Source organism: Python bivittatus, unplaced genomic scaffold, assembly GCF_059951505.1.
Source record: "Python bivittatus isolate LINGU-HERP-01145 unplaced genomic scaffold, Pbiv_v1 ctg000220_np1212, whole genome shotgun sequence".
Classification (NCBI taxonomy): domain Eukaryota; kingdom Metazoa; phylum Chordata; class Lepidosauria; order Squamata; family Pythonidae; genus Python; species Python bivittatus.
In genome coordinates, this window is record NW_028277048.1 from 10607518 (window position 1) to 10629780 (window position 22263).

General features: G+C 41.0%; 1 protein-coding gene across 2 annotated transcripts in view; it reads right to left on the reverse strand.

Moving 5' to 3' along the window:
• LOC103052186 (caM kinase-like vesicle-associated protein) overlaps positions 1 to 22263 on the reverse strand; it is a 34749-nt gene that overhangs the window by 2898 nt on the left and 9588 nt on the right. The window contains exons 2-10 of one of the 2 annotated variants that reach the window (XM_088137871.1): positions 13401 to 13496; positions 10408 to 10539; positions 6858 to 6932; positions 5628 to 5766; positions 5319 to 5439; positions 4910 to 4985; positions 2643 to 2779; positions 2149 to 2227; positions 225 to 312 (exon numbers count right to left, since the gene is read on the reverse strand). In XM_088137871.1, the coding sequence (XP_087993997.1) occupies positions 225 to 312; positions 2149 to 2227; positions 2643 to 2779; positions 4910 to 4985; positions 5319 to 5439; positions 5628 to 5766; positions 6858 to 6932; positions 10408 to 10539; positions 13401 to 13495 (942 nt within the window). In that variant the 5' untranslated portion in view covers position 13496. Of the gene's footprint in view, positions 1 to 224; positions 313 to 2148; positions 2228 to 2642; positions 2780 to 4909; positions 4986 to 5318; positions 5440 to 5627; positions 5767 to 6857; positions 6933 to 10407; positions 10540 to 13400; positions 13698 to 22263 lie in introns of those variants that run through there. The other variant, XM_007423628.3, reaches the window with a different exon arrangement.

Here is a 22263-nt window from a genome sequence, read left to right on the forward strand (position 1 = left end):
ATGTGACAGCCCTTCAGATATTTGAAGACAGCTGTCGTATCCCTCTCAACCTTCCTTTCTGCAAGTTAGCCTCCCTAGGTCTTTTAACTGTTCCTCATAGGACTTGGTTTCCAGTCCTTTCACCATCTTGGTTGCCCTTCTCTGGACTTGCTCCAATTTATCAGTGTCTTTTTTAAACTGGAGTGTGTAGAACTGAACTACTCCACAAGATCATTTGGACTCACTCTCCATTTGGCCTTGGCAAAGTTTTTCTCAATCTGTGCACAGACTCCTTCTTTGAGGTTCTTTTCGGAAGCAATGTTTCCAGATATCCTGGGAAGAGGGAAACAATGCAGAATTATGGCTTAGTGCACACAAAGGGGAGGTGAAGAATTGCCTAAATCAAATGGGAAAAATTTAAGCAGGTTTTCAAAATCCAGGAATGGTTCAAGAGGTCTGCATCTAATTTTGCAAGTAATTCTGAACAAGAACACGGAGACAAGAGGGAGACAAGGTAGAAATGGAACGATGGAATGATAGATTAGCTATACCAGTTGGAATAACCTAGGAAAAGATACTCAATTTCTATTTATAGATGTGTTCATCTGCTCCTCAAAAGATTGCCTTGTTATTCTACTTATGAGTAGAACAGTTTTACAGCTGGGGTTTCATCATATGTTTTATATTTGATATTCTTGCTAGCTGCCTTAAGTGTTCAGTTAAACAGAAAGGTGGGATATAAATTGAACTAATAATGACAACAGTAACAACAACTTAAATGATAAGGACCAGAAATATATATTACATGCTTGGAATACGACTGTTGTTCATTCTGTGCAATCAGCAGGGCAACCTGGGTTTGAGTGAAAGTAAAAATGAGCTATCACTTGAATAAACATTAGCTAATTACTTGGGAATTAGCCACTAAATTTCAACATGAGACAACATCTGCCTAAACACATCAACTACATCTCATTGCATTAGTTCATGAGTATAATAGTAGATCTGAAGGGGGAGAAAGAATTGTCTTTTTATTTTAGGTAACTCATCTATCCTACAGGAGCTCACATTTAGAAGAGGTGTTCCTAAATATATAAGAGGGAATGTCTTTTATGTAGAGTGATCCTAGGCTAGTCCAAGCACCTTCTTAGGGACTTGAATGCTTGTTCTCTATTCCTATACCAAGATTCTCTTATCAGCAGTTTTATTTATCCATTCAGATGTGTCCATGAGTGTTCTTATTTAATGACATTAGGAGAGAGCTAAGAGCAAACCATAAATTATTTGTAACAGGATAATAGAAATAAATGATTACTAAAACACGATAAACTAAGGTTCTTTTTAACAGATGTGTACACTAAGAATTTTAGGAGTTTGCTTAGCAAATTGGTTTAGCGTCAGAATTGAGGCACTGACTTTCTACTTATCAACTTAGTACAGGAATGGCTTTGGACTTCCAATTCATGGGAGAAAATGTGCCTATCGTAACAGCAATTATACCAGATTCCACATGGTCAGCACACACAGGTAACTCACACAGTTTGTGACGTTTTTTATTAAGGATGCACTAAAATTTGCTACAGTTGCTCGCTTCCCATGTGATATTAATAGGGGCAGCCTTACAACACCACTGCATCCAATCTGTTATTTGCATGGCTGTCAGCTGTAGTGGCATCAGGCCAATATGAACATAGAAGGAAGCTTCAGCTGATTAGGAACTAAAGTAGAAAATATATTTTTATTTCACATTTTCCTCTGTTTGAGGCAGTGTTTGTGCTCCACCCTTGCAATAGTTCTGCAAAACAGATTAATGCAGAGATAATGACTGGTCTCAAATCATTCAGTGACATTCATAGCAAACCATAGATTTGGATTTAGTCCAGTGGTCTTTCCACTGCAATACTATTTTGGGAGAGAGAAACTTGCAGGTTCTGAGTAATTGGTTGGGTGGGGGGGTGGGGAACAGGGAATGAGTTTGGAAGTAAAATGGCCATATCTTTAAAAATACTCATTCTCATCCTGTTAGTATTGATACAGTTGTGTGTTATCACTAGGTAAGAGTGATGCTGCAATATAACACATAAGCCATTTTGATTCTTGCATATGTACATGTGGGCACAGGACCCCACAAAGGATTAATTTGCTCCTGCCTGAAAGAGCCCCACTCACCAGATATGTCCCAAGGCTTCTTGGGCTGTGATTCGTTGGTCCTGATCCACCTCCATAAGTCTCGACACCAACTTTTTAGCTACAAGAAAAAAAGAAAAGATAGGGAATTAGAAAATGTTTAGGAAAGTCAGATGATCACTCTCAGGACGAGGTTTTGGATCCACATTCCAGAAAATGAAGAGAAACCATACTAGGAGATGTTGTTTCTTCTAGATTAATGCATAGAGAATTACAGTTTTGAATACTCTGTTTTCAAATAGAAAACTAATATAGCAAAGAATGGGCAGAGTTACAATCTCCCTCCTTATTGTGATTTTACCTTCTTAAAGTTGGCAAGCATTTTCCTTTTCATAATGACATCCCCAACTTGTAGAGAGGGTTGTCTTCAAGGTTCTCCCATTTCCTGCCGCCATGTATGTGCTCCTGGCCTGGTTCAGTACATGAGAGCAAACCCATATATAGGGGAGAAGCTAACAAGACTGGGTGGTACTTACCAGCGAGGGAGATGTCATCCCAATATGGAGAGTCAAAGTCATAGTCCCCAGCCAGAATTTTGCGGAAGATGCGGCGGTTGTGACTGTCACTGTTTTCATCATCTGTGTCATCATAGAATGGGGGGTTTCCAGACAGCCTTGTGATGGGGAGGGAGGGAGGAGGAAGAAGTCACAATCACTACAGAGCAAAGTGGGTATGTTTATATATTTATTTAACAAATTTATATGGCTGCCCAACTCACACACAGTAGCTCCAGGCAACTTACAAAGTAAAATCCCCAGTACAAAAACCCATCAACACCCATCCTCCGCAGCAGACAAAAACACAATCAACACAAACACTTGATCAGCTACTTTTCAGCTTGGGGTCCCCAGGCCCGCTGGCAAAACCACATCTTCAGGGCCTTCTGGAACAAAATCAAGGTGGAGGCTAATCTTAATTCAGAGGGAATAACATTCTACAGGGAGGGGGCCACCATGGAAAAGGCCCTTCTTCGTGGTCCCATCAGATGTACTTCCCTCAACGATGGGACCTGCAACATACCCAACTTCCCCGCTCTGGTGGGCCGGGTAGCTATGACTAGGGAAAGGCGGTCCTGCAAATAACCAGGCCCCAAGCCATGTAGGGCTGTAAAGGTGATAACCAGCACCTTGAATTGGACTTGGAAGCAGATCAGCAACCAATGCAGCTCCCACAAAAGAGGTGACACATGCGCAAACCTGGACTTGTGCAGAACTATGCAGGCTGCTGGATTTTGAACCGAAGCTTCCAAATATTCCAAATACATGGGCAGCCCCATGTACAGCGTGTTACAATAATCCGAGCAGGAGGTGACTAGGGTGTGAGTGACTGTGAGGAGGGCACATTGGTCAAGGTATGGGTGCAAATGATGCACAACTCATAGTTGTACAAAGGCCCTCCTGGCCAGATTGCCACCTGCTCCTTGAGCAGGAGTCGTGAGCCCAGGAGAACCCCCAGATTGCACACTTGGGTCCATCTGGTGCAGGGCCACCCCATGCACAACCAAAGATGGTAATTCTCCCAGAACTAAGGAGCCCCGGATCCAAAACCAGTCCGTCTTACTAGGGCTCAGTTGCAGCCTGTTGCTCCCCATCCAGACCTCAACAGCCTCCAAGCACCAAGAAAGGGCAGTTGTGGCATCACTTAATCCACCATGGGCAGAGATGTATAACAGTATCATCAATATATTGATGATATCTCACCCCATGGTGACAGATATCTCACCCTAAGAATGTTTTCTTAGTGTTTGTGCTTACAGGTAGTCCTCGAGTTACGACTGCAATGCAAGGAGGACCCATTTAATGTGTCCTTGGGGGAAGCTGGCAGGGAAGGTCACAAATGGTGATCGCATGACTGTGGGACACTGCAACTGGTCATAAGTGCGAGCTGGTTGCTGGCACCTGAATTTTGCTCACGTGACCACAGGGGCGCTACAATGACCGAAACTTCAAGTACTGATTCTAAGTCCCTTTGTTCAGCGCTGTCATAACTTTGGACGGTCACTGAATGAATGGTCATAACTTGAGGACTATCTGTATAGCCAAACATGCTGGTCAGCTTGTTATGATTTTTCAACTTACATTAACTTTTCCCAACATGACTCAGGCTTCACACCCAAGTTTGGCAGTAAATCAAAGGTCTCCAGTCCCTTAATCCTTAATTCAGCTCTAAAATAGATTTGGCAGAAGTCCCTTAGACACAGTTTGGCTAGATTAGAATCTTTACAGCAGACAAGAATGAAGCCTGAAATGCAACAGTTGGCAGCCCATTCCAGTGCAAGAAAGTCAGAGATTTCGGTATGGCTATGCTCCAGAATTTAAACCCTGAGCTTCTTCCTCCCATTCTTCCAAATGAATGGAAACCTGGAGTTGCTTGATGGCCTTGGGAAGTGGCTGAAACATGTTCACATAACAACCCCCTCTAGCCTGGGACCCACTGGCTCTCACCTCACCACTGATGTGCTTCAAATGTGCTTGATTTACAACTCCTATTATGCCCACCCAGCATAGCATATCTAGGCTACAGAAATCCTGGTAACCAGTAGATGCCAGCAAAGAATTCGTGTTTTATGTATCACTTTACTTCTGCTTAGCAGCTGTTTGGATTTCCGTAGCTCGCATCTGATAGTCCTAGCATAGCAACTGCAAAGGGATGGACCTGCCCTTTCTCTGGACATTCTGTCATGCACAGATGTGCATGCAGACACACACACACACACACACACACACACAATAATGGAACTCACAGAATAAACATGATCACTCCAACAGCCCAGCAGTCAACAGGACGTCCATAGCGTTGCCGAGCAACCACCTCAGGAGCTGGGAGGGAGACAAATGGATCAAAGAAAACTATAGAAAATGTGAGCAAGATATATCCTGCGCAGCAAGAGGCAGATGCTAGGTTTGCTATTTCACTTTTCCCAGGAGAACTCTGTCGATGCACATAAAGCAGAAATTTAAGAGGTGAGCTTTTCTGTCCTACGGGGAGGAGAAACTCCCCTTGCTGAATTTTTGGCTATGCAATCCTTTTTCAGGACAGTAAGCTTGCAACTGTATGCAGCTTCTAGTTTTCAGCCCAGTTACTGCAGGGCAGCAGGGAGAAATTATCCCACATCTAGGATATTTCTTCTCTGCCCAAAGGCAAGTACCTACCTAAATATTCAGGTGTCCCACATGGTTCTGTAATGGCACCATTCTCGAAGCGTGAGAGATAAAAATCCCGCAGGACCACTTTTGAGCGGTTATTTTGGTTGTAGTACATCAGATTCTCCAGCTAAAAGAAAGAGCCCCAAGTTAGCCATCTTCCTTGCGCTCAGGGAGCAGGGTGGGGTGCCCCCCATTCATGAAAATATCGGCCCTTTTCTTCCATTGCTCTGAAAGGACAGCTATCCCAAATAAAACCACTAGAGGGGACAGTTGCTCTGGAAATTCTAGGTTTAGGATTCAGTGCTCTTTCTTTACCTTTAGATTGCGGTGAACAATGTGCAGATTATGTAAATAAGCTAATGCCTCCAGCACTTGCCGCACAACATTACTGGCATCCTTTTCTGTGTAGTAGCCCTGGTCTAGGATCCAGTCAAAAACATCGCCGCCAGTAGCCCTGTAGGGAATACCACAGCCAGCTTGACAAGTGGAATTAACTAGGCCCCAAATGGCACACAAAGAGCTCCGGGAAGGCTCATCCTTTGCTACCCTCTAGCAGTCATCTGGACCTCTGCAGCAAAGCTATGAAATGCTTAACTAATAGGCAAAGACGCAGTGCATCCCGTGCCAGAGTTCAGCCTGCCAGATGTGGAGTATCTGTGTTCAGAATGCTAAATGGCAGCAAGGTGAAGGCTGATGTGAACACACTTGGGCTGGGTTATATATCCACTAAGCCATGGCTTGCTTAACTACCATCTTCTGAATAAACATTTGGGTGCATTTACATAAGCCATAAAGCATGGTTTACAAACCACAATAGATTGGTTCAGTTTATCCATCATGCTGAAGTATAAAGTAATTTGTTTGATTTTAGTTTGGGGCAGGAGTGGGCAGGCTTCTCCAGGTCAAAGGTGACCCTTTTGACATGCTAGGGGCTGCAGTCCAAAAATTTGTGGATGGAGCCAGGGCAAAGAAGTGGGCATCTGCAATTAAAAAAAACTCCCTTATGTGTCATTAAAACGTAATTCAAGTTATTTATATGATTCCCCTTCTATGTAGAATTATTCTTTCCTTCTGTTGCATTAAAAAGTACAATTTGGTGATAATGTTAGGAGAGGCTTTCTGTGGGCTCTCAAGTCTTCTAGAAGCAGCTTGGGGCCCTGTGCTTCAGGCTGTGCACCCTTGGCTTGGTGTGTTGGGTAAGCCCAGCCTAAAAGTGGAAAGGCCCCAGTTCATTATCAGCCACAAAACTCTCTGGATGACTTTGGGCCAATGACCCCTCTTCAGGTTAATCCATCTCATAGGATTGTTGTGATGAAAAAAATGGGGGTATATGAAAGCTGTATATACTATTTTGGTCTCCTTGGAAGGATATAAACACAAGAAAATAAAGCTGGCTTTCCAGCCGAGGGAAAAAAAACCGGAACATAATTTCAATACATTAATATTAATGTTCTGCGCTCATTTTGCATTTCAGGCCCCCTCCCCGTCACATGGTACCATTTCCAGAAGCACATGTATATATCTCCACCTCTCCATTAAACTTACAGTTCTTGGATAATGTAGAATTCCTTCCTCGTCTCAAATGTGTCAATCAGTTGTAAGATATTGGGATGATTCACCCTGGAAGAAAAATGCCGAGATACCTTAGTTTCCCCTCCCCGCCTTAGCCCAGTCATAATGCTTCTGCCTCTCATCAACTTGCCTGGCCTGTGATATCCTCCATCTCCTCCCCTGCTGAGATCTTTCTTGCATTGCCTGTTCCCCTACTGGCCTGGCTCTGTTGTTTGCTCCCCAGAGTTCATTTCTGCAAAGACCAAGTCAGCAGAAATCTCAGCCTGCCCTGGGGCTACTTCAATAATTCATGCCTGGCCTTTAAATGAGTAAAGAAACTTAAAACAGTTCTTGTGATGCGGGCAGGTCAGGAAATAAAAGGTGCATTTTTTGGATGGAGACCAGCATTAGTTACAATGAATGATGGGGTCAGAGAAGGGAACACTCTTTCTTTCTCTGAGGATGTGAACCTATAGCTCATTTTTCCTTGCCATTACTTTGCTTTTTGCTTGCTTGCATAACAGCTGTTGGACTCAAAGCACTGGAGATGGATTTAAAGCAAACAGTTATCCTGTTTTTTACCACTGGAAATGCTGCCCTTTTAACATTCTGAAAACAAGTTAAATGTACACCCTCCAATTGAGGACATTTATTTTGGGTATCTGGTTTGTGATCATATACAGTAGGGTGTTATTCTTTACTTTGGTTTTTATTGTTGTATGCTGCCCAATCTTTTGCAATTGGAGCAGAGTATTAGCACTATTAAGGAATGGAATGGAATGGAATGGAATGGAATGGAATGGAATGGAATTATGCCTCAGTTGTTTATGGAATTATGCCTCAGTTGTTTATGTGCCATTAAAAAAGAACAGGAACAGGAATATTTTCCAAACTGGCAGTTAATAACCTTGTTGTTGTTAAGGCTGTCATTAAAAGGTATTAAACCTGTTGGCATTATTTAAGAACAAAAAAAAAACTAACAACCCTTACAATAAATCCTAGGACTAAGAGGCCCTGGGGGCAGCTCTGAGGTCTCTAGGTCCCACTATATATACAATGATGGGCCTCAAGAACTGCTAAAGAACAGGCTTCTGGTGAGGATTCATGGCGAATTAAACATCGCTTAAAGAGCAAGGACAGCATTGTGGTGGAGATTGGCAGCCAGACAGTGAATTCTGGCCAGCACGGTCTCTCCGGAAAAAGGAGAGACCATGAGATCTCCCACTTGCGCTCTGGACAGCTGCTCCTCATGAGTAGACTGCAAGAAGTGAAGTTTTTGGGGCTGGCTGGTAAGTTAAGTGGCCGGGAATCAAGGGATTTCAGTCAAGCTCACAGCTATAATGCACCTATATGAACATAAGGTTCATACATAACGTTCATTTCTTAAACACTTTCAGATGTAACTAATTTACAGCTAAAGAGAGATTTTCTGAGCAGCAGGGTAAGAAAATTCTACTTGGTGAGTCAACATTCCTTCTGGATTACAAAGGGGAAAAAAAGTTTTAAAGATTTACAAACTTTTGGCAAAAAGCTTAGCAAAGAATGGATGTAAGAAAGTTTAAAATAGATAAAGGGGATAGTTATTTCAAAATATTATTTTTTTGGTGAAAGTGCTTTTGAACAAATTGGAATTAAAATAGACAAATGAACCAGACCTTCATGGGAATGATTTTTGTTTACTATTAAAGAGTTCAGACAATTGGTGAATTTTACAAAACAAGATTCGGCACTAACCGCAGTGGGGATGCTGAAGATGATGGAACTTGGTGGGATGGCTAAATTGACTTCTTTGATCAGAGAAAAGACAATTTATTGCTGACTGGAAACCCCTCATGGGCTTTTTGCATAAAAAAGAAAAAAATGAACTTATGATTTATGGTTTTGATGATTAGACAGGATAGATTATAGAAAGAAGAGAGTCATGTTGTAACCATAGAATAAGAGGTAAATTTATAATTGTACTTATAACTCCTATAAAGAAGATCAGAAGCTACTTCTTTGTGTCTTTTTTCTTTCTTTTCTATTTTTCTTTTACTTTTTTCCCCCTTTCTTGCACTTTTAATTTTCTCTTTGATTTCTTTCTTTTTCTTTTCTTTTTCTTACTTTATATTCGTTTGTATTAGTTTTTAATCCTCCTTTTTAAAAATCTTTAATAAAGATTAAAGAGCTGTTAAAGAACAAATGAAACAAAACAGATATCTTATGCCTAGGAGGAGTGAAAGAAACATAGGAATGACTTCCAATAGAAAAATGTCAGGAGCAAAGGTTACAAAACACATCTTTCCTCATACCAGTTTTCCACTTCACACTCAAACCTCCATGGCTTAGTGTGTCTTTGGATCCATTTGTTGCAGAAAACATACACATTGGGAAACCAGTTGTTTTCATTGTTACTCTGAATGAATAGCTTTCCCTCTTTTTTCCTACTGCGGCAAATATAAATCAAGATTTGATTGGCAGGTAACCCCCCCCCCCCCGGCCTTTGTGCAAGTTTCTCCAGATCTTGAGCCCAGCTCTTTTGTTATTTTGGTAGCTAGAGACTTGCTGAAATTGGTCCCAGGATAGGGTCTTAAGCTAAATCTGGCTTGGTGGCTGTTGGGACATTCCCTTGGAACTCCATTGACATCAAATTGGCGTGGTGGACAAAAAGCAGGATGTCAATGAGTAAACATATTCAGCAGTCCTTTGTCCTATGCCACTAGATAATTTGTAAAGAGAAGCCATTCTGCCATCCCCTCCTATGCCAATATTGGCCCACTTTTCAGCGGGAAAGATCAGCACTGCAGTGCTTCAAAGTAAGGGTGGAAAGTGACGCTTCAGCAGTGATCTATAGCCAGCTAATCAGAGCATTCTCATCTAACTCTGCTTGACCTAAGTTTTGGCTACCTTGCCCAGCCCTTATTTGCTCATATGTTGGTCATATGTTTTCCCCATAGATGCAGCTTTCATTAAGAGAACATTTCCCACTCTTCAAAAATACTGAGGAGGAAAGCTTTAGTGGATGGTTTTCTATCTTGTGGTACAGTTGTTAAAGGGCACAGAAGCCTTGCCAGGAAAACAAAGCAGATGGCTCCTTAATACCTCAGCATGTTTGTTGCTGTCTGTGTTTTAATTTTCCTCAATGTTTTAGTCTCTCTCTGTCCCTTTCTCATTATTCTAGAGCTCTCAAGTTCCTACCCTGTACATCTGTCACCATAACTGAACATGTAGGCCACAGTTTAGCTGCAGTGGCCATTAACTCATTATAGACCCTCTCCAGTTTAGGCATCTGTTGAGGATGCAGAAAACTGAACCCCTAGATGACAGCAGAGAGTGGCCATCTAGTGGCCATCTAGTGGCCATCTGGATATTTGCAGCTGAGGTGTGGTACAGTATATCTAACCCACTTGGTAGTTGCTACAAAGAAGGGAGTATCCTTATTTACAGTGTTAGATGTGGTGGCTCCTACTGAAATTCCTTTTGCTACCCAAGGATTCAGAGGGATAATGCCAGTCCTTGTACATGCACACACTCACACACACACACACACAGGTCAGGCACCTACATCTTTAGGATGAGGATTTCATTCTTGGCTGCTCTTCGCACTTTGCGCCCATCTTTCTTGAGAAATTTCTTGCAGATGTACAGCCTGTCTGTTTGGCGTTCGCGGGCCACGCAGATCTCACAGAATTCCTTCCTGTGGAATAGTGGTCAGAAACAACCCTGCTTTTTAAAGATGTCTAGCTCAATGTTTTGTTTTCTATAGTGACCAGCCAAATATTGTTACACGGTATAAAGCCAGAATGGAAAGGAGATGCCCACCCCCTGTTGCTTATCCCAGCATCCAGTAATTAGATCTTTTCGGCTATCAGAGCTAATAGACAGTGACAGAACTATACTTTATGTGTTCTCTGGCCAGGATCAAAGAAAGCAAGACAGAGAGACAGGGAAGCACAATCTAGGGAGATCTTAAAGCCCAATCTGGTCACCATTTTCAGCCTCACCTTCTTTATGTGCTTATTGTAGGAATAAAATGTGTGTGTGTGTGTGTGTGTGTGTGAGAGAGAGAGAGAGAGAGAGAGAGAGAGAGAGAGAGAGAGAGAGAAAGAGGAGAGCATGTGTAGTGTTTCACCTCCTTGAGGAAAATATGGAATATAAATAGAATAAATGAGTAAAGGCAAGACACCATGGCAAGCTTGAAACATCTAGAATTCCTTTATGTATTTGGGGTAAGATAAAAGTGATTAAGATTATTTTAATTTCAAGGTTGATTTACATTTTGGGAGGCCTTGCATAAGCAAACTTTTAGGCCATTGAATAAATATCTTTGGCAAGGACGTACTACAGAATTACCTGTAGAGAAAGGTGGACTTCTACACTTTCAGCCTTATCACTGGCATTTATCTAATTACTGACTGGAGTAAGAACTTCAGAATTCAACTCTTCTTTGAGCTCAATGTAACAGAGGTTGAGTGACCTCATTGAAATCCTGGCACAGAGTGGGATTCGTGCTTATGCCCTTAAAGCTGTAAAACATAGTATATGGAAAATATTGGGCTGCAGATGTAATTTTTACCTGTTTACCCTTTAAAAAACATACATTATGGGATAATCTCTATTCTAAAAAATCATCTAAACCTGTTCTGGGGAAAAAATGGGCCTCTCATAATATTATTACTTTGGATCAGCTCAGTTCTAAAGAAACTGTTTTTAACCCTAACCCTAACCCTAAACAATTTTTTTTAAAGGTTTGATTAACCTCAGAGTGCCACTTGGCATCTTACTCAACTTTAGTATTTGTCATTTTAATCTAGGTGCCTCTGAAGTTCCACAGCAAGGTTTTGAAGAAATTAACTGTGGCTCCTTAGCTAGTAACCCTTTTTTTATAGGAAGATGAAGAAATTCACATTAGTTATTTACTGCATATGAACTCTGGAATTCAGAGCTTGAATATCCTGTCCTGATAAACCAATGGAAGACTGCTTTTTTCAATGTGAAATTGGTTTCCTATCATTTTAACATGAGGTTAATATGACAGAAATTTTGCTTTGTATATATTGGGCACCTCAGAGAACGTCTAATAAGGATCATGTACCATTATCTTTCTGCTGGAGATGCACTGCCGGAGTCGGAACATTAATCCATATGCTTGGAACTTGTTCTATTATTGTCACAGTTTGAGTTGATACCAATGGATATTTTATATGACTGGATTGACCACTAAATGTTAAAGATGCTGCATATGTTATTTTTGGCTATATTTCTAATATTTGGAGTCTATCAGCACATCAAGGTTTGTGGATATTTGGGTCATGGGATCCAGCTAAAAGAGTTATATCCCTTTGGTAGGAGAAATTTACATCTGACTTGAGATAAAGAAGACTTTGATGCAGTACTGTCACATTTGGAAATTAATTTAATTTAATTTAATTTAATTTAATTTAATTTAATGTATTTGATTTGGTAAGGCTGCCCATTCCAGAAGACTACACACACACACACAGACACACACACACCCAAACACCCAAATAGTAAAACAGTTAAAACCCATCTAAACGGGCAGCCTGGACTACAACAACTAGATGACGAACGATACAAACAGTACAAAAATATGACAGGGCCCTGCCGATAAATTACAACCACATTAACCCCAGGCCTGGGAACAGAGCCAGGCCTTAAGGGCTTTCTGGAACCCCAGGAGAGTGGGTGCCGTCTGTATCTCTGGGGGAATGCTGTTCCAGAGCGCGGGGGGCCGTAATAGAGGAGGTAGAGAAGTTCTCTAAGCCTTTTTTCTATTATTATCATGATTATTAATTTTGGTGATCTTATATTAGCAATACTGTTGTGTGTATCTATACTTTCCCTCTGTTAATTACTTGAGCACAATAATCTTTATGTTGAAAAGATTTGAAACTGAGCTGTGTTACCCTATAAATACCATATGGACGAGACTGTCTAATTGGCAGTCAGAATGTTTGTTCCACATGCTCTTTTGAATGGGGAGCCATCTACTAGCGATTGCTCATCCCTCTTAGCAGCCAGGAATGCATCTGCAATCAGATAAGCCATTTCACAGCATCTACGTTGCCCTGTTGCTTGTAGCAAATTGGCTAACCAGGTACAGGCTGAGATGAATCTCCATATCCACTGAGCATCCTGGATTGCATTTCAGGAACCCCCATGCAAAGAGCAAGACAAGCAAAGAGAGAGGGGCTATCAGTCCACAGTGGAAGGGAGGCCATAGACCCATGAACAGAAGGTACAAGGCCTGGATGTACCAGGTAGCAGCAGCAGGTGGTGTACCTTTTCTGCAGTTTGGAATCCACATGCCTATTTTCATAATAGGTTGACTATGAAAAGATGCCACAGTGTGTTGGATATGGTAGTGTTAGGGACTACAGCAGGGGAACTCCTAATAGCTGGAAAAGAAAGGAAGAGGCTTCCTTAACAATGCATCTCCCAAATTATTAGGTCCCTGGTTGCAAATCCACTGCTTTCTAGGGTGGCCCTCGGGACTCCAGCAAGCTGGGAGTAGTTTCAGGCAGGGTCCCTACTTACGCTCGTAGCAGCTGTCCAATCTCATACTTGTCAGTGATGTCAGAGAGGCTGTTGTAATTCTTTTCATCCCGCAGTCCGATGCAGCCAAACGGCATCCTGGGAGGAAACATAAGGACATATTATGAGTCTTGGTGTAATATTTCTGAGGCTGTTTATCCTGAGCTCCCTACGGGTTGCAAGTGAGGGATGGAGCTTGGCTTTTGTTGTAGAACCTCAAGCGGCCAGCTTTAAAAGGAAACGTTGGAGCACGTTGGAGCCATGCAGTAAAAACAGCACAGCCTTGAATGTTAGATTCCAGGCACAAATCAGAAGGATCAGCATGCTTTGTTCTGAACCAATGGCTTCCTTTTTCTCTCTGCAGAATTCAGATGCGTAATTTTGGCAGAACACATGACAGTGCACTCTGTAGGTACCAATTCCCATGCTTCCTTTTCCAGCCCCATGGGGCCATCAACACCTCTAAGGATATACCTCCCAACTTTTGTAACCAAATCCCTATTTCTATCCTCTCATGGCAGCTTCATGTTTATTCCAAACTAGGTCTTAATCAGAGTCATTGTCCTTCGGTGGAGAGAGGGAATCAGGCTGTGTCATAGCATGAAGTGCCTATGCATTCATGACCTCTTTTCCTGTCAGAATTCCCTTCATGCTTCATTAGCGTGGCCTTCACACTTCACACGTAGCAGAGTGGAAAAACAAGAAATCTTCTAGAGCTGGGAATAAAACCTTAAGTTCTGCCTTTCTCTCTGCTCATCCCCCACCCTCCACACACATACACTTTCAACATGTTCTCCAATTCTGTAGAAGTTCTCCAATTTTCCTGTGCCTAAAGAGACAATAAAAGATTGTCTTTAGGAGGAAAGCATGATAGAGTAGTGTGTTGGAATATATACTGTGACCTGAGGTCAACACTGATTTCATGGGTATAAAACTTTTCATCTCCAAATTTGTTGAGCATCTCAATTTACAGAAGGCCAGCTGCACTGAAATCTCTGTTAAAGAAGGTAAAGTTTAATGAAATGAAATTATGACTGATGTGTCCCAATGATTTCAGTGGAATTTAAGCAATTTCCTCCAACATGGTGCCCTCCAGATATGTTGGACAACATGCTCATAATCTCTCTTCAGCATTCTATTGTGGCTTGATTTCCATAAATTATCCATATGAAATATTTCTTTATGATTGCTGTTGCTAGAGGCTTCTGATATTTTTGCATATAAAAATTCTACATATACAAACAGTCCTACTTTTGTAACAGCATCGGTTCCCAAAAGGAGAAGAACAAAGTTTTGCAATATCTTAAAGATTAAAGTAAGTATTATGATATGGCTTTTTAGACAATATTCTATTTTGATTCATAATGTCATAGGCTATCTTTACAGTTCTTCACCTCCTTCATAATCTTGTCAGGCAGCTCCAAAAACTCCACTGATTTTAAGACTTAGCACATAAGTGTGTATGTGTGTGTGTGTGTATTGCCTCAGATCAAAGTCCAAATCTATTTTAGGGTTAACAGTGGGCTATAGCATCATCTAGCTATCCATGATGTTCCTTCCTTCCATTTATTGACTACAATTACGCTGGTCTTTCTCCAAAGATCTCAGGGTAGCATTCAGGGTCCATATCCAGGATATGAGATAAAAGATTGCAACTGGCTCAGGAACCTAGTCATTTAGAATGGTAAAGTTGGTCACTAGTTCCTAGTTCCTTATTCTTACATTTTGCTCCAGATTATTACACATTATGAGAGCCAGTTTCGTGTAGTGGTTAAGGTACCAGGCTAGAAACTGGGAGACCATGAGTTCTAGTCCCGCCTAAGCAGAAAGCCAGCTGGGTGATCTTGGGCCAAATGCTTTTTCTCAGAAAGAGGCAATGGCAAAACACTTTTGAAAAGCATTGCCAAGAAAACTGCAAGGACTCGTCCAGGCAGTCTCCAAGAATTAGACATGATTGAATGGATTAAAAAAAAAATCACACATTATACCACATGGTGCAGACCCAATGCTTTTGATGGAAATATGCATCTTGAGAGGCAAATTCATTCTAATAAGTTTGTTCACGGTCAAGCAAGGCCCATGGTGTGTAATGTGTAGCATGAACCAATGTTAATGTTGAGTAACTATTAGTCCTTTAAGAAAACTAGGTCAGGAATAGCAGGAGCATCTGTTCTGTTGTTTCATATTTGTTTTTCATCCTTTGCAGGTTTGAAGGGCAACTTTTGGGGAAAAAGGGGATGTGGGAAGGGTTAGACATTCCATGTGTCCTGTATAGTGGCTCTATGTGAGCTTGCTTTCTGTTGTTTGTCAACTGATTACTGAGATAATAATTCCACAAAAAGAGGAGAATGGGTGATACACAACTAGCTATGATTTGCACTGGCGTGACCTAGTGGTTACGGTATTGAGAGGAACTGGGGAGACCCAAGTTCAGTTCCTTCCTCCACCACTGGGTAACTTTGGGCAGTCATTTTCTCTCAGCCAACTCACTTCAAATTTCTGTTTTTCTGGGAGAAAAGGAAAGACAGAATATGAAGATTTTATGTATCTGGTGGTTGGGCAGTAGGGTGTCTGTTGGCTGCTTAACTGTAATTCATGTTTAACCATTAATCACCCTATATTTACCATAGTGTTAGTGTGTCATGCAAATGCAGTCTCTGTTGGGTAAAGATCTGAGAACTACTGTAGAAATCAACTTCAATTCATTAGTGTGAAACCTGCCATGATAGTGCTAGTAGGACATTTTGGAAGGGTGGGCCAAGCATTTCCTCAGTATCAAGATGATCCATGGCATCCATGCTAAATTTCCAATACCTTTTCACTCAAGGGATGGTCAAACTACCCATTCTTCAAATCTTCCTCCACAATGTATTCTAAATATCTCAGCACCTCAAGAGGTGTCATTAAGACACAGATGCTGCTTGAGCAATAGTAGACTTGATCTTCCTTGCTCACAGTAACATTGAGAGCTGGGGCCATATTCATGCAGCCAGTTCTGGGTGAGTCATCATCATGAATCTCAGCAACAGATCCATAGACTTCTGGCTCCACATTTAAATAGCTGAAGATAATATCTGGAGGCAGCTGCATAGAGTCCAGAAGTAAAATATTGCAATTTTCTTTTATGGATGGTTTGGATTTGAATTTTCACTCAATTCCTATCTATTTCTCTCTTTGACCTCTTCCCCTTATTCTTCTCAATAAATCTATCCTTTTGACAACCAGCTTGCCAAATATCTTATCCAGAGTGACAGTGCTTTATATTCATTGGTACAAAAAAGGTTGCAAAATGCAGAAGCCTGGCATAAGGAAGATTCTACTTCTCATTTTAGCAGTTTTTTAATGAGCTGGTGAATATTGGACATACCGGGCATGTAGACTCTCTGGAGTTTTTGCTCTGTTTCCTTCAACAGGCAACTTGGAAGGGGGTTTGAGTTTAATGTCACTCCCTTCTGGGCAGTTCCTGTGGATGGAGTGCTTGAAATGATCAAAATCTGTAGGTTCTCATGAAATAAAATCTATTATATAAAGTAGAATTAACAGCTGCCCATTATATGGAATCCAGTGACTTAAATCCATCAGTGAAGGAGGGAAAGAGCCGGAATAGAAAATCCCATTCTGTGAGAATCTTCATTGCCAGTGTTAGATCTTGCCCATTGTCTATTAGTCTCCAAGCTCCTATCCATTGACTGAATGGCTATGGCGTTATGGAATGTTTAAAAGCATTCTAACTGAAGAGGGAAAAACAATTAACGATTTAATGCTCACAAACACTAGCATTTCTAAGTGGGAAGTAGAATTTCAATGTTTATCCAGCAAAAGCATCATGAAAAAGAGACAAAGAATTGCATAAAGAAAGAGAGAGTTTAGATGATAAATGAGAAAAGAGAACCTCGAATAAGGAGACTAAGATACAGGAGCCCAAAGGACAGGCAGAACAGTTGAAAGAAGAACTAGAAAAGGCAGCGATGGAAAAAGAAACTCATGGGGAAGACTCGCCAAAGAACAAAGGCCTGAGGACAAGCTGCTGAGGAAAACAATAATCTTATTCTCACATATCTCTAAGCTGTAAACCACAGTTCATAAGCCACAGTGGCTGGGTTCATAGTGACGATAATGATGATAAACTAAACCTAAGCAAACCACATTAGGGCTAAACATGATATATGATCCCAGCAAATAAGAAAGAGGATAGGAAGATGAGCTACAAAATGAAGGAGAATAAGAACAAGAGTACAGCATGGAGAAGGTGCTTGAAAGCCAGGAAGCTAAATGGCAGAAAGAAATAGAACGGGAAAGGGATGGCAATGGGTTGAAAGGGAAGAACTGGATGAAACACTGAAATCTGGGGAAGGCAGAGGCCTGGAAGAGTTGCAAAATTTGCAAGGATCTCAGGGAAAAGGAAGTAAAAAAAAAAAAAACAACCAAGAAATTGGTTGGGCAGAGAAAGGGCAGAGTATAACCACAAGATAGCAGCAATGTCATATTTGCTGGCATCTATTGGTCATCCGTATTTTTGCAGTCCAAATATGGTAAATTTGCATGAGGATCTGTAGCTGTCTTAAGAAGGGTAGGGCACACACCTTTTGGCCACTCACTTCCTGCTCAAGATGTTAACACATGTAGTTGTAGGTGGTTCATAGCATCAACACAGCCAAAATCAAACCAGAAGACCACAAAGCAATAGGGAAACACCAAGGATTTAAAATACTAAAAATGGCATGAGAATTATGCACTGAAGGCTCTCCTAATTCTCCATCTTCTGGAAGGTGATTGCTAATGAGGAAGTGACGTAGGCCTCCCTCAGGATGAAGCCCCAGAGCCTAAGTGCCCTCACTGAACAGGCCCTCCAACCGAGCCTCCACTCACGGTCCAAACATAGAAATGCAGCAGTGCTGGGGCAGTTGCATCCTATGGGCAAAGCAAGGCTTGTACACATGTATGCAAGGCCTAAGCTGACTGCTTTTCTGTCTGTCAACTGTCAGAAGAAAGGCTTTTCCCAATGGCTAAACTTGGGACATCTTTAAACAAGTTCATTACCCAGTCAACCCACCACCCTGAAGCCTGTAATATTGACTTAGTAGACAGGATCATCCTGAAGACTCAGAAGACATCACACAAGACATTGAGCCCTAAGTCTGGGTTAACAAAACACAAGTGCTATACAATATTTATATCACAGGTTAGACTCAAAGAACAAACCATATTATTTCTTAATGTGATGGTGTGGATCGCACAATCTCTTAAAGCAATGGCTGGATTCCCACAACATGGTGAATTGCAAATTACCCAACCCCATTTTTGCCCAGGCATACCATGTCTGGGCTGCAAAAATCAAGAGAACCACTAGATGGTAGCAAACAGCAAGAATGTTCTATATCACTTTGCTGCCATCTAGGGCTCCCCTGGATTTTTCAGCTCAGATAATGGGATCCCTCTTTTAACCTAAGTAGGTAAATGGGGATGTGAATGGGAAGACATCTTCCTACAGCTTCACTTTGTATAACAATAGGAAAGGCAGTTAAAATGCAATCATGAACTGATTTGAGCTATCTGTAAGTCACCAGAATATGAGGCAGCACAGATTACGGCCAAGGGAGCACATTTTTAGTTTAGTTTCTTGAATATTTTAAAAGGGAAAAAAGAGAAAATTAAAGAAGAAGCAAAAGAGGGGGGAAAGGTAGAAAAGCACAAAATAAATAGGCAAGAGATTTATAAGCATCATAGAATTGAATAAACTGAGTACACATTTTCAGAATAGCATTTGTTGTATGTATTTGAATATTTTATGTTCACCTGCAGATCATTGTTAGTTAATATGCAGGTATCAACAACAGTAATTAGCAGAATATGAATGATAAATCAAAATGAAAAATTAGTCTTACTTAATCAGTCGGGGGAAAAAACTATCCTTGTTTAAACCAGTTATCCAAGAGTTAAAACTTTATGTTAAGAGAAACCCAAATTTTGGGTGTGGAACAAGTCCATGAGTAGAATATAATCCAAAAATGGTTTCCAAATTAAATTAAATTTTGAATCCGAATTATTTTTCAGGAGGCACACATTTAAACAGCTTATTTGTATTTAAAATGCAAATCACTCTGTAGAATGAAATGGGGCTTAAATTGCAATGGGTGGAAAGGGGTTGAAAACCCAATTCCTGAAATGGTTATTACCTTGGGAAGAAGCCTACCAGCAAAAACAGAGGCCCGGGTGAGAGGAAAGCAGAGAAGGTGAAGACTGAGAGAGACTGGAGCATGGCTGGAAAAAAGGGCTGGAAAGCAGGAAGGGGTCCAGAGGCCTCCACAGGTCAGGAAATTAGGTATGGAAGAGAAAACGGCATAGAACAGTGTTATCCAAACTTGGCCACTTTAAGATGAGTGGACTTCAACTCCCAGAATTCCCCAGCCAGCCATGCTGGCTGGAGAATTCTGGGAGTTGAAGTCCACTCATGTTAAAGTGGCCAAGTTTGGACAACACTGGCATAGAACATGGAAGCAACTGACAGCTCACCAAATCTGTGTGCCTGCAGACACCGCTTCTAATTTCTGCAGATTCAATTGCTGTTCAAGACACAGAAATAACCCAAGCCCCGTTCTGTGTTAGACCCCTCCTTGGCCAGAAGATCCTGCAGTTTGGCTGTTGCTTTTCAGGGAATCATTTCTTCTGTAGCCCTAATCCATGGAAATGAGCAGGATGTAATTAATAGATCACTCTCTATACCAATGCCTACATTATAAAATGTTTAGGTTTGGGGGCAGAAAGTGATTTATTTGGTAGTAGCTTTTCCAATACGTTTTTGAAGCAAAAGCTTTAGATTTTAACAGAATTACGGCAATACACGATCGTAGTCTACCCATGCCACGTCATTAAATTTACAACCTGGGAATAATAAGTAAACAAGCAAAAACAGTTTAGAGCTATGCTTACAGTCAGCAAGTTGTCAGGAATAAAGAAGAAGCAAACCCACACAATAATCAAACTATAAAATAAACAGTTTGGAGCAAAGTTAAGGAAGAGAAACTTGGGTTCTTAATAAAATTAATCAGACTCCCTGTGGTAGCTTTACAGCTCTGAGTTTGACCAGATTCAGTATTGCTTTCCAGGGAAGATTGTTGGGGTATATCGTTTTTCAGCGAATAAGCTTCATTGAATGCATCGGGACTTGTTTTGGGGTAGGCCTGTGTTGGAGGATTGCACTGTTAAATACGATAAAAGCAATAGGGTGGATTCATCTGTTGTAATCAGCTGTTCCCTTGGTTTCATAGGATCTTATCTGTGTGTCAAGCAAACTTACTTAAGATTGCAATGTAGATTTCTGCCAAGATCAATCTTATAAAAAATGGCTATTAGATTATTGGATAGTGGATTGGATATTTCTGCTTGGAAATGGAAATAGATTCATAGTGGTAGTACTCCCATATTTTATACCAAGAATCAGTGCCTGAGCTTTCTGCTCTGCATAACAACAGCTCGCAGTTAACGCATTGCCAAGAGCTCTACTGTGCCTCTAATTTAGCCTTCTCTGCAATACCTTATCTTCTTCCAATTTGGGTTTTGTTTTGTTTTTGTGCTTTTGAATCATTGTTGACTTCTGGCAACTGCCTGGACCAGTCCCTGCAGTTTTCTTGGCAAGATTTTGAAAGTGGTTTGCCCTTGCCTGCTTCCCAGGGCTGAGAGAGGGGGACTGGCCCAAGGTCACCCAGCTGGCTTCGTGCCTAAGGTGGGACTAGAACTCATTTCAGAATTCTCCTGGTGCCTTAAACCACTACACCAAACTGGCTTTTCCAATCTGTTGTTTGTATTATAAAATATATGCTAGAAAATAAGGTCACATTTTATTGGAGACTTATCAACCATTCCAAAGTACTTCAGCAACTTAAGGATACCTGTCTTTTTACAAATGAAAGACATCCAGCTTCCAGTTGTACAGAGCATAATCCTTTACATGTCCCTTTAGAATCCCCACTGGGTCCAGTGGATTCATTCTTAGATTAGTGTGAATAAACAGGAGGAAAGAATCTGAGGCTCTTTAGGTATAGTTGGACTCTGAATTCCAGCTTCCCCAGCCATCATGATCCAGGGAAATGGAAGTTGGGATCATCTTTCTTTGCAGAGCTGCTGACTGTTCAAATGCTGATATATAGAGTTTGAACTTGATCTTCTAATGATCCCGAGCAAGAAATAAAACTCTTGAGAAGCGATTTCTGCCTTTCACACTAACAAGAGTTTTAAAAAGCATTTTTTTTTTTTTTTTGCAGGAACAAGTAATTAGGTAACCCAATAAACAGGTATGATTACAAGTCCATGTAACCATCAGCAGGTGAGGGGAACTTGTGGGATTCTTTATCTTTACTAAAAAAAAAAGTAAAAAGTAAAAAAAAAAAAAGTAAAAAAAAAGGCTTTTTTGTAGGGCCTGGGGTGGGATGGCGCCTCTGGGCAGGGGAAAATGTGCCAAATCAATTCCATTGGTTCTTGAGAAACACAGTGACAATGAGATTCTTCTGCCAGCATTAGACTGCCAAAATATCCTAATTAGTTGTAGATACTGCCTTCTGCTTTTGCAACACACATTCTTAGGCTTTATCACTTTGTTGTTCTTTTTCATAAATGTTTGCCAGGTTGTTTATAATATATAGGACACAAGCATCCTGAAAGGCCTTGATTGGCAAAAAATGTTGGAGAGGTGCCATGTAAAATAAAATGAAATAGATTTTCTGTTCCAGGTCACAATTTTCTATTCCAGGTCAAATTTTGACCTGGCATCAAAATTTGGTATCGTTTCTCATTTTTCTAGGGAAGTTACGGTACCCAGTGAAGGTAAAACAAGACAAAACAGATTTAAAAGAGAAATCCTTGGAATGGA